Source organism: Sarcophilus harrisii, chromosome 3, assembly GCF_902635505.1.
Source record: "Sarcophilus harrisii chromosome 3, mSarHar1.11, whole genome shotgun sequence".
Lineage (NCBI taxonomy): Eukaryota > Metazoa > Chordata > Mammalia > Dasyuromorphia > Dasyuridae > Sarcophilus > Sarcophilus harrisii.
The window spans coordinates 40,954,376-40,971,361 of NC_045428.1; the positions used below are offsets into that span (position 1 = coordinate 40,954,376).

General features: G+C 41.3%; 1 protein-coding gene across 1 annotated transcript; it reads right to left on the reverse strand.

Moving 5' to 3' along the window:
• Positions 1-9,205: 9,205 nt before the first annotated feature.
• LOC100921516 (arylacetamide deacetylase-like) lies at positions 9,206-15,541 on the reverse strand. Its single transcript, XM_012546477.1, is given in 4 exon segments — positions 9,206-9,819; positions 10,133-10,197; positions 10,199-10,296; positions 15,404-15,541. Coding segments are annotated over 4 exon segments (915 nt in total).
• Positions 15,542-16,986: the final 1,445 nt, after the last annotated feature.

Sequence of the window (16,986 nt, forward strand, 5' to 3'; positions counted from 1 at the left end):
GATGAGATAAATATTTTATATCTTTAGGCTATAATCATTTCTTCCTAATGTTTGACAGGATAAAGGTCTTTATCCATTTTAGACATCATTATAATATCAGTAACCTCCCTCCATTGTGTCATCCTAGGTGCCTCTCCCCATTAGGTTATCCCCATCCAGGTACCTTCCCCTTGTTATCCTACAAAAATCTTGCTGTCCCGATACTCAGGGCTGGATTCTTTGAGACAATAGTCTCGTTCAGCCCTGGGACCACATGGATCCATTTGGTCCCGGTATCTCTCTCCACTTAATAAACTATTAAATTGGTCTCTAATCTCTGTCTTGCTCAGTTTCTCGGGCATTACAGGTAGGGTCAGAGCTGGAGACCACAGGGGAGGCTCTCCACCAGCAGTCTCTGTTCACAGATGGAGAAAGGGAGGCTGGAAGCCATGAAGTGATTTCCCGGACCCTGCAGGTGGGAAGTGGCAGAGATCAGATCATGGCTCTCCAAAGGGCGCAGCAACCGTGTGGATCCAGGCTCACCTGGTCTGGAGGGGGAGCACTGTCTGTGGGCTCCCAGCTTCAGCCAAGGGAGGCAGCCTGTCCCTGTGGCAAGGACGGCCAGACCAGGGCGCTCCTCCTGGGGCTGGAGCTGCTCAGAATTCACACAGACACTATTATGGGCCAGGGACCCCTGCTCTTCTTGGAAAAATGACAAATGAAGGAGCCCGTGATGTTTGGTCATCAACGAACCCTCCTTAGCTGGAAAAGGGTCACAGTTTTACATGCAGCAGGAGATCCCACCCACAGCTGAGAGAGGGAGGAGGGGGGTCACACTCACAGCTGAGAGATCCAGCAGGGGGTCCCACCCCCAGCTGAGAGATCACAGCAGGGGATCACATTGACATTCACAGCTGAGAGGTTCAGCAGAGGATCACACTCACAGTTGAGAGATCCAGCAGGGGATCACACTTCTGAGGAGAGCGGCAGCAAACTTTGGGCCTGTAATTGTTTTCCTTTTGCTGAAAAGCTCAGAATTGTGAGCTGGGAGATTTCTTCCTTCCCGGTGGTTCTCCCTTTCACTAAATCCCCCCAGCAGGTGCAGAAGTCCAGAGCCCGTGGGGGAGGTGACTTCGCTGGGTTCGTGTTGAGTCACGACATGGCGATGGCATCCGTCCTTTTGGGAAGGAAGGATGAACAATCGTGATAGTGACGGGAGTCACGACAGTGAGACCCCGCCTGGCTCGGGGTCTCGGGAGCACAGTTAGAATCAGTCATTCAGTGGGCGCCTCTCGGTATAATAAGATACCCAATACAATTCACAACACGTATACTTGGTCTAGACTGGGATTCTAGCAAGTTCAGGGAAGTTGGGGTGGGAACTCCTCCTCCAGTGCAGGCCAGCAGCTCCTCCCTGAGTTAGGGACTTGGAAGAGCCCTGTAGGACAATGCAACGGGACCCTGCCCAGGGCCACCTAGCACAGATGGGTCGGAGGTAAGATTTGAACTCAGTCCTCCCCTCAGGTGTGCTCACGTCCACTTCCATACAGCCTTTGAGTGATGACAGCAGAGACCATGTGTTTCTTCTGAGGCACCTGAGAAACAGGTAGGGGGCAGAGAACCTGAGCTGGAACCCGGTTCTGCTGCTCATATGCCCCTCTCTGTGCCTCAGTTTCTTCATCTGTTAAATGAGAGGTTGGGTCAGAGCTTCTTAGCTTTGTGGTGTCAGGGGTCCCTTCGGCACTTTGGGGGAGCCTGTGCATCTCTTTCCAGAATGATGCTGGTTGCCCATATTCATAGTTGAAGGGCAGACTAAATTTTAATTCAACAAAGTGAAAATAAAGATGTAGTTTTTTTTTTTTTCATCCAATTTCACTGTAGGTTAGTGACCCTTAGATTAGGTGATCTCTAAAGTCCTTTCTATCTCTAAACCCTTTTAATCAACGGAACAGACCAATCAGCACTTATTAAGCACCTACTATATGCTAGACATACTTTGAAGCCTTGGGGATACAAAAAGAGGCAAGAGACATCCTTGCTTTGAAGGAGCTTATGATCTACTGGGAGCGACAAACATATAAAGCACACCATAGGCAGGACAAATAGGGAATAACCAACAGAGAGGAAGCTCTGGAGTGAGCTGGGAAGTAGAAGATGGGATTTCAGTTGGGATGTCATGAAAGCCAGGAAGGTTGGTAGGGAGAGACAGGGAGGAAGAGCATCCACAGCAGAGAGAGTGCCCTGAGCTTAGAGATGGAAAGTCTTGTTTGTGGGATAGCCAGGCCAGGGTCTGTGGCCCTCCAGGCCCTCCCCAAGGTTTTGGCTTTTCTCCTGACCCAGCCTTCAGTGCCCCGGGCCAAGAGGGGGGCTGACAACCGGGCAGCTCCAAGGGCCGTGACCCTGGCCCAGGCCCCACGGTGGGCTTTGTGTGCATGAGGGTCGCCTCCTGGGAGAGAATGGGCTCAGCTTGGTGCACTAAAAGCTTGAGAGAGGGATGAGAGAGAAGGCTGGGATTCCAATTCTCCTCAGGGAGGAAAAGGTTCTGGGAAGAACCCGGAGGAGTTTGGGACCTCCATCACGGCCCTATCTCCAGTTCACCAGGGGCAGGCCCAGAGGATTTCCCTCCTGTGTAAGCTGGGATACCTGGCTTCAAAGGGAGAGCCAACTCAGGGCATTATCTGCCATATTCTTTTTCACAACTTCTCTGATTTCTGTTTATCTTTGACTTGGGGAGGGGGAGGATTCTGGGAAGATGGTGGAGTAGGTTGGTAAATTCCAAGCCCTCCTGATTTCCTCCCCAAATAGGGCAAAATGGTACCTCAGGGTAAACACGGACTGGTGAAGGATCAAGGTTTGGGGCAGAATGGGGTTCTCTGGTATAACCCAACCAGAATTGAAGAAAGACCCTGGGATTAACCCAGGGGAAGTGCAAACACCTCCGGGCTAGCTCTGCAGAAAGGTCAAGTGGGGCCCCTGGGGAGCCTCGGCAGGAACCCCAGAGACTTTCACTTAGCAGACTGTCCAGTGGGGTTTCAGTCTGGGAAGGCTGAGGGAACCTGGGCTGACTGGGAAGGCATGTGAAGTGGATCGTGACCCAGAGAGAATTTATAGAACTCAAAAAAAATACCATTAACTTGGATAAATAGCATGGGAGAAACAGACAAGCCCTCCCATCCCCACCCCATGAACCCCAGACTCTCACCAGCAAGTTCCCTGAGGTGGATAGCTTCCAGGGAGTAATCTCTTGCTGCTTTTGCCTTAACATCCCCTTACCAAACTCTTCTGGTATTGCACCATGAATTTCCCTGTTATCTTTGCAATACAAAGGTCTCCTCCCTTCCGTGTTTCAAGATGGTCTCATATTGTCAGTGATTTTATTATAAGTGGGCTGACGGCCATTCGCTGCTGCCCCTGCATCCTTCGGTGTCCCTTTCCGGCCCCTGTCAGTATCAGGTGATTTAACTGCTGAAGGTGGAGGGTTCCAGAGTCCTGGAAAAGTGCTGTCTGACCGGACAGCAGATTTCTTTGATATAGTGAGATTAATTAGATTCCAATGATATGTCCTTTATTTTTTGTAGCTGAGGATCTCTGTCTCTGTCTCTATGTCTCTCTGTGTTTGTCTCTGTTGAAAAGCACTTGTGTTTTTATGAGCAGATACTTGCTTCTCTTTGTTTCACCCAATGTTCCTTTGAATAATGTCTACTTTGTGAATGCTGCTCTGAAAATTTGTATTTAAGAAGCTTTTACATCAGACTCAGAGTAGATTGCTGTCTATCTTGCAATTTGCCCCAGCGGGCCAGAATCAATGGCTACTTACTCTCCTCTTAACTGACTCCTTACTGCTTTTATCTAACTCCAACCTCAAGAACCAAGATTAGTGAGTGATGACTCTCTTGGGTCCCTAAAAAAAAAAATCCTACTACAATAGGCTTATTTGCTTATATGTGCTCTCTGTGTAATTCCATTGGGGGGGAGGGAGTCAAACTTTGGATAGTTTGGGTATTGAGGATACCCTTTCTTGTTATAGAATAGTGTCTGGACATATGACTTGGGACTAAAATGGTTACCTTTGTGTTACATATGTAGCTAGGAGGGATAGATACAGTTCTCGTTTGCTCCCTCCTTTTTGAGGGAAGCAGAGTGGATCCAATGTCCTGCTCCCCTCTTGATAGGAGTTAAAGTCTCTCTGGAAAGAGGAAGGGTGGAAGAGACTGCAGAGATATCCTTTCATGCCAGGACAGACACACATGAACACATATAAGCTGTATGGATTTCCCTCCATTCACACCCTTTCTTTCTGATTCCCTTCTCTTCTCATCCACTCCTACTTTCCTTCCCTCCCTTCCCTTTCCCTTTCTCCCTTTCCCCCTGCTTCCTGCCAGAAAGACTAATTTGTCTAATATTTGCACTTTGGGTCAAAACCATTGAAGCTCTAGTGATTTTCTGTTCAAACATTAAGGCATTTTTACAGTAAGCATCAATTAGCTTGAGACAGCTCGTTGTGGGAAGTAGGAAATAGGCAGATGTTGATAATGGAGGAAGTGAAGTATTTCTCCAGGGCTGGGCTTGGTGGGTGCAGGGAGTGTGTGGTTCTGGTCAGAGTAGTTGCTATGTCAAGGTGAGGGTGAAGCTGGGGAGGGCAAAAAAGCTTGGCCCATACTGAGGTAATCTGGCCTGGGCTGAGCCCTAGATTCTGGCCCTAAGCTGTAAATATGACAGATCAGAACCATGGCCAGAGTGGAAATAGGGTGGATCCTACATTACTAGCTGTCCGGCTGGGAGCAGGGTCCCTCTGTGGACTACAGAAAGAATGCTCTCTGGCAGTGGTCATCCAGCCTTTGCTGGAGCTCCAGTGTGGGGCTAATTCCCCATTTCCCCTATGACCTTGGGCTAGCTCTAGCTGTCAAGTAGCTTTGGTGGACACAAAACCGAAATTTGCTCCATCTTCTACACATTGATTTTAGTTTCTTTCCTCTGGGGTCCAATTTTCACACGATACCTTTCAAATATTTGAAGGCAGTTATTTTGTTAAGCCCTCCTCAACCTCTCTCCCCATCTTTCCTTCTCCAGCATATCACCCACAGTTTCTCCAACAGTAAACCCTCATCAGGGATCCTGCTTGCTTTTCTCTGGACCTCTTCAGCTGATCAATGTTCTTACTAAATTGTGGTGCTCAGGACTGTCCATATTAATCAAATGGGGTGTGACCAGGGCAGAATACAGGGGACCCTTTTGCTACTTCTGGAGCTGCCCAGGAAAGATCTAATGAACTATTTTGGCCTCTGCTCTGCCGTCCCATTGGTTCAAAATGAGAAAATTATCCTAAAGGCTTTTTAAACCTCCCAGTGCTGTGTCAACTTCATTTAAAGCTATTCTCACCTTACTGTGAAAACAACGTCTTTAGACCTGAGTCCCCAGCAGGCAATGCTCAGCAGATATTAAATAAAATGAGAGCGTGTAGATGATGCTTGAGAAGAGGCCTTCAGGAAAAGTGACTGCACCTGGTGAAATACCTGCACAACATTTGCACAAATATCTGATTTCTTTGAAAAATGTGTCACAAAGATAAAGACATTCTGGGAATTGTTTAAGCTATCTCATGTTAGAAGATTCTCAGGAATGGAAAATAATAGCTTATATCAACATGGCTCTCAGTATGGCACAGTGCTTTAAAATTATCATCTCAATGCAAATGAAGACAACTCTGAAATATAATTTCACACCTTGGCTAGGATAAAGGTGGGAGGGGATGTGCGGAAATTGGGATGCTAATATTTCCTTGGTGGAGTGTGAGGTGATCCAACCATTCTGGAGAGCAATCTGGACCTATGCCCAAAGGGCCTTCAAAATGTGCAGACCCTTTGATCCAGCAGTGTTTCCATTGGACTTGTATCCCAAAGAGATCATTCAACAGGGAAAAGGGACTCACATGTGCAAAGATGTTATTGTAGTGGCAAGGAACTGAAAACTGAGTGGATGCCCATCAACTGGAGAATGGCTGAATAAGTTATAGTATATGAATGGTATGGAATATTGTTGTTCTGTAAGAAATGACCAGCAGGATGAAATCAGAGAGTCCTGGAGAGACTTACAGGAACTGATGCTGAGTGAAATGAGCAGGACCAGGAGATCATTACATATTTCAACAACAATACTATATGATGATCTGTTCTGATGGATGTGGCTCTTTTCCACAGTGAGGTGATTCAGGCCAGTTCCAATGGTTTGGGGATGGAGAGAGCCATCTGCCCCAGAGAGAGGACTCTGGGAATTGAATGTGGATTACAACATAATGTTTTCCTCTTTTTTTGTTGTTTGCTTGCTTGCTTTTTTTTTTCTCATTTTTTTCCTTTTTGATTTGATTTTTCTCATGTAGCATGATAATTGTAGAAATGTTTAGAAGAATTGCACATGTTTAACATCTATTGGATTACTTGCTTTCTAGGGGAGGAGGGAGGTGAAGAGGGAGGGAAAAAAACTGGAACATAAGATTTTGCGAGGATGGATGTTGAAAATTATCTTTGGATATATTTGAAAAATAAAATGCTATTATTGTATTATAAAAAATTACCTCATTTAATCCTCATAATAGTTTTGGGAAGTAGATGCTATTATTATCTCATTTCACAATCGAAGAAACTAAGGTAGATAGTGTCTTTTTCAGGGTCACACAGCTAGTAAATGTCAGTGGCTAAATTTGAACTCAGAACTTTCTATTTCCAAGCTCAGAGTTCTATCCCTTGTACCCACTTAGCTGTCACCAAGAGATCATTATTAAAAAGGAATACTGGATGGAAAACAGTAAATGGGAAGACACCAGCAACTATATTCTCATATGCCCATTTTCCCATGGTCAAAAAATCCTCGTGGAAATGAATTAAGCAGAACATTGGGTCAGTGGGATTAGTGCTGGGTATGGAGCGGGTTTTTTCTCCAAACTTTGACACTTTACTTATTTCTTGGGATAAGCAACTTGACCACTTTACGCCTCCCTTTTCTCAGAGGCAATAACGGAAGATTAATTAGATGAATAGTAAAGTCTTAAAAGATGACAAACAGGGGGGTGCTTTTAGAGGTACAATTTTCTATGGTAGATTACATTTTCCCATTCAGTTGACTGAAAGATGTAGACTACAAGAGTCACCAGAATTTATTGTTTGTTCATTACAATAAGATTTTTTAAAAAGCCAGTTTTTCCACAAGTAGAGCAATTAAATGTTTACCTCCTGGATAACAATGGCAACAGGACATGGATAGTGCCATCTGGGAATTCTACCACGAGGTGGCAGTAGTAACTTAGGCAATAGTGAAGGCTATAATGACTTTTTCCCCCTTCCTTTCTGTGGTTGTTGTGTGATCTACCCTATATTAAAACATGACTTTTCAGTTGTTTTGGTATTTAAAATACATGTTTTCATTAATCAGGGAAATGTATAAAATACATTTTTGGATTTCTCATTTTCCCTTAACTACATGTAAATTTAAAAAAATATTTATTTAAAATTTTTTTGAGTTTCAAATTTTTTCCCTCCCTCCTTCCACTTCCCTCTCTCTTAGTTAGCAAGCAATTTGATGTATCTTATACATATACAATTATGCAAAACATGTTTTCGTATTAGTGATATTGTGAAAGAATACAAAGATCAAAACAAAACAAAAAAATGGGAAAAAATAAAGTGAAAGATAGTATGCTTTGATCTGCATTCAGAATCAATTCTTTGGAGGTGGATAATATTTAGTCATTTAAAGTTGATCAATTGTATAATATTTCTATAATTATGTACAACGTTCTCTTGGTTCTGCTCATTTCACTTTGTATCAGTTCATGCAAATTTCCAGGTTTTTCTGAGAGTATCCTGCTCATCATTTCTTATAGCATAATAATATTTTATCACAATCCAGCCCTTCCTCAACTGACAGACATCCCTTCAATCTCTAATGATTTGCCACTGAAGAAACAGTTGCTATAAACACTTGTGTACAAATAGATCCTTCTCTCCCCCACCCTTTTAAAATTTCTTTGGGCATATCTAGTGGTAATGCACGGACATGGCTTGGGCTTTAATGGAGATCATCTTTTAGTTCATCAAAAAGGAAACTGAAGCTCAAGGATGGAGGGGAATCCTTTAAAGAAAATGTCATTAATATTATCAGTTGACCCTCAAATTTATTCAGATAGTTTTAAGCAGCTTTTAGAAAGTTTGGCTGAAGAAGAAGATATAGTAAGAAGAGCTGATATAAAACATGAAATACATTCTTCCACAAGTTCATGCAGCATACAGGAGAAAGTAGATTCCATCTTAGAGAGCATATCGAGCAAAGTGATTACTCACATCTTCCTAGTGGCCAGAAGACCTTTTCTTCCACTCATGGGATGCTCCTGAAGTCCCCCTTAAATGCAATTGATTTTTGATTCCCAAGGGCCGTAGCCACCTTCACATCACTTGGGGGTATCTCCAGGTATTGCTTCTTAACTTGATTTATAATTAAGCAACAAATCCAGTGGTCCAGCCAAGTTAGGACAAGATCCTTGTGCAATTCCATTCCATTTTTAAGATCTTTTTGCACCTAGTCCACGGCTTATGATTGAAAATGATTGATTGGGCATATTTGCAGTTGCTTTATATAGGGTAGGGTTGAAGAAATTAATAACCTCACCCTTATAGCAGGATAGTACAGTAGAGTATATTAATATATTAGTAATTGGGAACCATCATAATTTACCAAGTAGAGAAATGATGCAATCAAATTTTCATTTTCAAAAGATGTTAGAAGACTGGGCTTTGATTATAGAGAGCAATGAAAGAGTCAATAGGGAGAGACTAAAGATTAAGAGAGGAGTGGATGATAGTGTCATATTTCTGTGTGGAGGAGATGGGATGGAATTGTGTCAAAGGTACAAATAGAGGGATTGATCTTGGTCAAGAACAAGGCCTAGCAACTCTACACAGGATTATTTCTAAGAAAAAATATATCCTGAATTACAAACAAATCAGCTTTTATAACATAAATCTTTATAACAGAGACTATATGTATGCTTTAACATTTACTTGATACAAGAACACTTTTTTTAAAAATTCATTTTATTTTTTCCAATTATACATAAAAATTTTTAACATTTAAAAAAAATATTTTGAATTCCACATTCTTTCCCTCTTTTTCCCCCATCCTTCCTTTTTTGAGAAGGCTAGCAATTCAATATGTCATAAATGTATATGCAATAACTTTATAAATTATCATTTATCCAACTAATTGCATTATCTCTTAATCTCAGACTAAGATCTAAATTAAGTGGCCAAGTAATGAACAAAAAAGACCCATGGAAGCCCTTCTCAATGTGTTCATGGAACACTTGGACTCCATTGCTGCGTAGGCAGGAAACATACATGAGCCCATCATCTCTTAAGACATCACGTTGACATGTGAGTATGTATGTTAGTGGTAGAAGGCTTAATATTGAATCATTGGCTATCAATGGGTTTGTTTTAGGATCTACGATCCCTGGAAACTTTTCTACCATTTCAGAATTTCCATAAATTCTGTTGTTATACACATGGCCTTTTTTAAACCTCTCAGGAAGTAGGGTACTCCAGTTGACAAGCTTGAAGAGATGGCTATATTCAGCAGGTATATGTTGGTTAGTCTTCATGCCTTGCTCTAGGGATTCATCAGTGGTATAATAGTCTCTCATAATTTTTATTGCCAAAGTTTTGGTTAACATTACACCAAATTCATTTTCCCTATAGGATGGCAAGTCTGTGTCAAGCATTTGCAAGCCGGGGTAAATTCAAACCTGAATTTTAGGCTTAATGGCAATATCAGGGTCACTCATGATCTGCAAAGACCAGAATGTTCATTAAATCAGAATAGTCTCATAACACATAGTACCAGGAGAGAAAAAACAACCTTAAATACTAGGTACAAAACATTCTTATGAGTAAGCATTATTATCTTTCCAATATGGGTCTTCCTAAGAATAAGTCACTTGCTTATGATCACACGGCTAGCGTGTATCAAAACCAAGATCCAAACCCAGATCTTTGAATTCTAAGACCAAGGCTCTATCTCCCACAACAGAGTGGTCACAGTATGGACATTCCTTGAAAATAAACCAAAAAGCAATAGGATGAAAGAGTTTATAACATCCTGCCTGTTGTCATAGATGCTGCTAAGCTAGCCCCAGAACTGTCTCCTGAAATGCAGATTCTGGTTGGATCCACCAAATTTGGCAAGAGTTTCAGGTTGTAGGAAATGTTTCACAAAATCATAAGCATCATTCCAATGAGTTGGATGGGATGTTTTGGAGCTGGTCGGTAGCTTTAAAAGAAAAATGAGAAGTCACTTATCATTTGGCTCTAGCTACATCTATGTGAACTCATTTAGGTACCCCAAATCTAGACCTCAACATTACCTTTTCCCCCTCTTCTTCATCTCTTATCACTCAAGTACTTCCTGTGGCTTTCTCTTCTACCCTTGTCTCCCATGATGATGTGGCCTGACTCCTTACCAAGGCTAAAACTTCTACTTATTAAAGCAGTCCTATTCCATTCTGTATTCTCCAATATACTAGCCCTTTTTTATACCCATTTTTCACTTATCTTTGACTTTTCTCTGTCTACTGGCTCATGTTTTATTGCTTCCAAACATAACCATGTCTCCTCTATCCAGAAAAAAACCCTCACTTGATCCTAACATTCTATGAGTCATATATTTTTATATGTCTTCTGTCCTCATGATGTGGTGCTAGTGGTGTGAGAATTGGGGTGGGGAATCCCCTCTGGTCAGCCCAGGTCCAATGTGAAAGCATTCGTAAACCCGAAAATCTGAGGTAACGGAATTATACTGGCACTGAGAAACCAGCTTTGCTAGGAAGACAGACCCCTCAGTGGGAAAGGTTCTGTCAGGGAATGGCAAAGGTTAACACAGAAGAGAATATTTTCACAGTGGGCATGAATCCTGGCAGGCAGGTGTGTCAGGAAGAGAGTTTCCTTGGCAAAGCATAATCCTGCTTTGGACTTCTGCAGAGATTTGGAGTTCAGAATTGTCTTTTATTAACAGTCTGAGGCTAGGGCTTCCATTCAAAATTGAATGAGAATCCCTCAATGTTGTCAATGCCCCAGGCCTAAATTTCCAGCTGAAAAGAGCACTTGGAGTTTCAAGCCCCTCAAAGGGAATATCAGATGGAGATCTCCAACTAAATGAGACCACGTAACTGAGAGTTTGAGCTACTGGGAGTGGTCCTGGACTAATCTTCAACTCAGAGGTTGTGACCATATCTCTGGCCAGATAACTAGGAAGGTATGCTTTTCCCAGAGGAGAGCCTGAGACCCCAGTCTCCCTTCTTTTACAGATTAAAGGGGACACAGTTTCAGGGTTCAACCCTAACACTCAGAAGACATATTTTCTAAAAAAAATATTTCAAAATTTCTCAGAGGCCTCCTACATCTCTGCAGCCTCTGACATGGTTGATCACTCTTTCTCCTTTGAAATTTGTTCATATGTCATACTGTTCTGGTTTTCCTTTTACCTATCTGATTATCCTTCTCTGTTATCTTTGCTGGGTCATCTTCCATATCATACCTTTTGACTGTAGATATCTCTCATGATTTTGTCTGTGGTCTTCTCTTCCATCTATACCACTTCACTCAGTGATCTCCTCAATTCCTATGGATTTCATTACCATTTCTGTGTCTTTGCCTCTCAAATCTACCTTTCCTTTAATTTCTGCTGACCTTCAATCTCACTATTCAACTTTCTTTCTGACATCTTAGACTTGATGCTGTAGATAACCTAACTTCACAATGTCCAAAATAGAATTTTTCATCTGTTCTTCTAAACTTTACTATTTTCTTAGATATTTTGGGGTTTAGGGACTAGATTTTAAAAAAAAGAATTATTTATATATTTTTTCAAAAAGCTGGGACAATTTACATTTCTATCATCTTGCTCCTGATTCTTTGCTAAATTCCCTTGATACTTAGTCCACTGTCAGCAGCATAATAAATCTTTGCCCTCTAACTTGGGGACAAATTGAGTTTGTGAATTCTTTTGCCATACCTGTGACACTGACCTGGACACCCTAATGTTGTTGGGGTGTCTTTTGCTTCAACATTTTTTGGCCCTTTATGGGGCCAAATTTTACATCCTCTTTGTTAAGGTAAGCCCCCTTTTACCCTTGCTCTATAGTTGGGACACCCCATACACCTAGGAAGACTTGTTGAGTTGTTGGGAGCTCCATACTTGGCAAACTTTCCTTGCCTGAGAATGCCTGGGCTTGGAATTTCTTGCAATTCTCAGTATAGTTCCTTCTTAACTTAGGAACCTTTGTCACTTTTTCACCTTCCCTGGGATGTTAGAGGAAGTGAGGCACTATAGGACTAGAATTCTAAAGTTTGTAGGAAAGATGAGACAGTCCACCTCTATTCCTAAGGATCCCTTGGCTGTCTCCTCATGCAGTCCTTATCAGGAGGCCCAAGAATTCCTTCCGGGATCACCCCTTATCAAGATCTGGACCTTATGTCTGAAAATGTTTCTTCAGCTCAGTCCCCTCCCTTCGGGTCCCCTGGACCTTCACCTCTTAAACCAGATTCTGAAACTTCCCAGCCCCTGATCCTCAATCCCTCCCATACAAGAGACAGAGTTCCTTTTTCTCTCCCTCAGGATCCTGATTTAGCCACCCCTTTTAAACTTTGCCCATTGAGAGAAACAGCAGGTTCTTGGGGTGGAACAGGTAGGGTAGATATGCCTTTTCCCATGTCAAACTTTTCCCAGATTAAGGACAAACTTGGCCTTTATTTTCTGAGGATCTCACTAAATATATTGAGGGTTTAAAGCCATCTCCCTCCAATTTGATCTTACCTGGGGAGATGTTAATGTCCATGTTAATCCTGCCTCCCTTAGAAAAGACTTCCACTCTTCAAGTTTTGAAATGACTGTTCTGCAGGACTCCTAGAAACACTGGAAATGTATTGGATGGAAAAGGGTGAACTTATCTGTGTCCTCCTTTTCTTCATTCTAGTTTGTTTGTTTGTTTTTGTTAACTTCCACTTTCCCCAAGTTAGTTGTTTTCTCCCTCATTACTTGTGAGTTCTGAATCTTCCAGATTCCAGGCCAAGAGCTTCCCAACTGAATACCACCAGCTACCTAATCCTCAAACTCAACACCCCCGGATGTCACTGCAGCCATCTTCAAGTCTCCCCTCCTCAGTCTGGACCCAGTTGGGCAGGGCTAGCTCTAGACCCCTTCTCAGCCTGAAGCAGCTCCAGAAGAAGGTGAGACCTTATCCCTTTGCCTTGAATGAATTTGGGTTCTGATTGCTAAAGTGGGGAGGAGGGGGAAGGAATGACAAGATGTAGCATCTAGGGAGGATAGCAATAACCCTAAGGCTACCTGGCTTTGAGAGTGCCACAAACAATGCTGGCTGTCACATAACACTCTGCTGGTCTGTAATAAAAAACTTCTGAGAATTTAATAATGGATGAAACTCTTGGAACTCAACATTCCTCAATTCCACCTTTTAGACTTCTCAATTCTACCTCTAAGGCAAAGAATTCAATAATGGATACAACCACTCCTCAATTTTACCTCTAAGCCATAAAATCAGTGATTTGAAGAACCTGATCTTTTTTTCTCTTTCCTGTAAAATTATCTTCTTGCTCCTGATTCTTTGCTAAATTCCCTTGGAACTTAGCCAGCTGTTATTAGTGAAATAAATCTTTGCTCCTTAATTTGGAGATAAACTGAGTTTGCAGATTCTTTCTCCATACCTTTGACACCAGATTAAGGATCCTAATATTGTTGAGGTGTCTTCTATCTCAATAATATGAGGAAAGATCTGTTCGATGCTCACCAGGTCTATTCTTTGTAAATTTCTGAGCCAGATTGGGTTTATGGGCTTATTTGCAGAAAGTTTTCATGGATTGTTTCTGGACTTAGTCACAATGAACCTGGTGAGAGTATTATATGTCTCAGTTTCCCTGCATTAGTTTCCCTGAATTGTTCTGCCTCAGTCTCCCTGATGGCAACCCCTCTCCTGGCCATTAAGACATTAATTAGGGATAGGAACTCTGACCACTAGCATTCCAAAGAGTCATAAGCCTCCAGAGGACTTATCTCAATATTTGTACACATCTTAAAGACATCCTGGTTCCTAGCCTCCCAACTTATCAGAATTTATGATCCTTGCTCCTTACTCCCAACCTGTCAGAACTGAATTTATGGTTCTTTACTGGAACTCCCACTCAACAATGCTTTAGTCCCACCTTGCCTTTGTTTCCCTGATCACTGGAGCCCTATAAAAGTCTCTGGAATCCCTTGCTTCTTGCTGGATACTTTGAGACTAGAGTCCGATGCAGTTGGCTGGGGTCAACATGGATCCTGTTTTCCCCCAGTCCAAACTCTCCCTCTAATAAAATATTAAAAACTGTCTAATCTCTATCTTGCCTCAGTTTCTCCGGCATTACAAGAGGTTCTGCAGGTTCAGAGTAGCTGAACTACTGGATTTCCCTTGGTTTTGGTCTCCTGTTTTATTCCACTGCAGGCTTATGTATAATCTACTGGTTAGAATCTGCCATAGACTTCAGGTTTGCAAATTCTTTTGCAAAGAATCGGTGACATGGGACCAGAGGAGATCTCTTACCCTCAATTCTCACACCTCAACACTTAGAGACAAATAGTGCATTACAGTCCCATCCCTGAAATTCCTCATACTGAAAATGAGTATCATGGAAATATTCAAATGAAAGATTAAAATGCATTAGGAAAAGTCAATATATTGATCTGAAACTTTATAATGACTTGAAATAAAGTCCAAGAGAATTTGTGGGACAATGAATATGGGTGATGATTGTGGGCTTCCTATATGTGACAAATTTTTATTTCACTGAAATGCCATACTTCATTGGGAAATGGAGGCTAAGAAATGTTGGGTGACATTCTTAAGGTCAGATAAATACTGTGTGGGAGACAAGATTCCAACTTGAGCTCTGTTGACTACAAATTGAACAGGTTCAAATTATGACGCATTGCAGCAGAGTCACAGTGGCTTCATAATGGACATGAAAAGAAGAATCATCACTGGGATTTTTTTGTGTAATCAAACATCAAAATGACAGCAAAAGAAAAATAGATGAGAGTGAAAGAAAGAGAATTCCTAAAATATCTTTTATACTAAAAAAATTTCAGATGTTTCCTTTGAGCACATAATCTGTGCCATTTATATTTTTACATGTAGCTGCCAATGGCTAATAGGCAGTTGTGTCTCTTGCTGAATAAAGATGATACTTGACAGGTACTATCTAATTGATTTAACTTAAAAGGAAATCAACTACATTGTAAAATTGGAAACTAATAAATTATACCTCCCTCTTTTTTAAAAAAATTAGTAATGATTAGAAATATAAATGGAAGAAAATTCTTATCTTACCATAAGTTGAGAAGTTTCAATAAAAGAATGAATCATCCTTATCTTCCAGGATTGTTCACAGTTTGCTGAGTAAGTTGTATGCATATACCAAGCCAGAAGAGCACAAGAAATCATAAGGCACACACTTTTAAGTCCCATGGTGTTATCTAGGTCTTTTCATTCAGATGAACATACTGATTTTATATATCCTGATAAGTTGTAATCAATTGAAGGTTTATCTTTAGAACACTCTGTCCTTATAATTTCTAATTTGTCACATGTCCAGCTGGTAGTACAAATGTCTTGTGATATCAGAAAAGTTAGGCAATCATGTTAATGAGAAGAATGAATAGCATGTGCTTTAAATCACATAGTTCTAAGATCATTAGTCAAATTTCATTCAAGTAATGGCACATAATGTGTGCCTTCCACATGATTATTAGTAAACAGACATATTACTTAAGTAATTGGATAAGCCCATATAGACACTCTACCTATAAATGGAAGCAAAAAAAAAAAAAAAAAGATTTAGGTATTAGAGGGAAGAAAAATGGCTTATGTGTTGTCCTCAGAGAGGTGAATAAAGCAGTCAGTAGAACTGGTTTTTACTGCAATTGCAGAGACAAAGGGAATTATTATATTTCATGGAATGGTTGGTGATTTCACCTTGCAGAATTCATTAGTGAAGATCACTTGAGCTTATCTATCAAAGGTTTGCATTTACTTTTCCAATTCACATGAACACTAGCAGGTTAGATTCCCCAAGTGTGGCTGGCTACATCTTCTTAATATTTTAGGAGTATTCTTGAGTGGTAGGGGATATATTTATTTCTTTTTTTTTTTTACATTAAAAAAAATTTATATTGTTTTTTTTTTCTTCCATTACCATAGTATTCCATGTATCTCCCCCATCCCTACCCTCCCTGAGAGTCATCCCATATGGATGGATGTCTTTTAAATTCTATTTGAAAAAGCAACTCTTCAGGGATGTTCCCCCCTAATATCAATTGGCAAAATTCTCTTCAACATGATCAATTATTACAAAGGGTTATTTATTGAAAACATATAACAAGATCTAAAATGTAAAAATGTCTCCTAAACTGGAATCACTGTTTAAAATATCACCTCCATCCTTGGAGAGAATGAACTTAAAATCAAAGTATGTGCTACAAAACTTGTCCTACCATGTTCACTACTGAATGTGGTATTGCCACTGCATGGATCCATTCCCTTGGTGCAGGATACAGAGTCCCTTGAAGGTCAAATAAGACTTACTTTGTGTCTGTTTGTGCATCTTCAGAATTGCCTGCCTGAAAACTCCATTTCTAGATCTCTAGTTGCTTCTCTGAAGCTCTGGAACTCTCACAAGGCCCTGTACCAAAGGAAAGAAGATACAAAGATGTCCTTTCCTAGTCGCTGGCTTTCTCATGTATTTTTGGGTTTCCTGGCAGTTCAAGGAGAGAGGAGGCCCTAATCCATGCCCCTGATAACTAGTGGATTGAGTTGGAGAGAAAGAATAATAAAGTCAGAGTAGGGTAATAATCCATGAAGATCCTGAGGATTGGAGGGAAAGGAGGCAACTAAAAGCTTGAGGAACAGTAGGA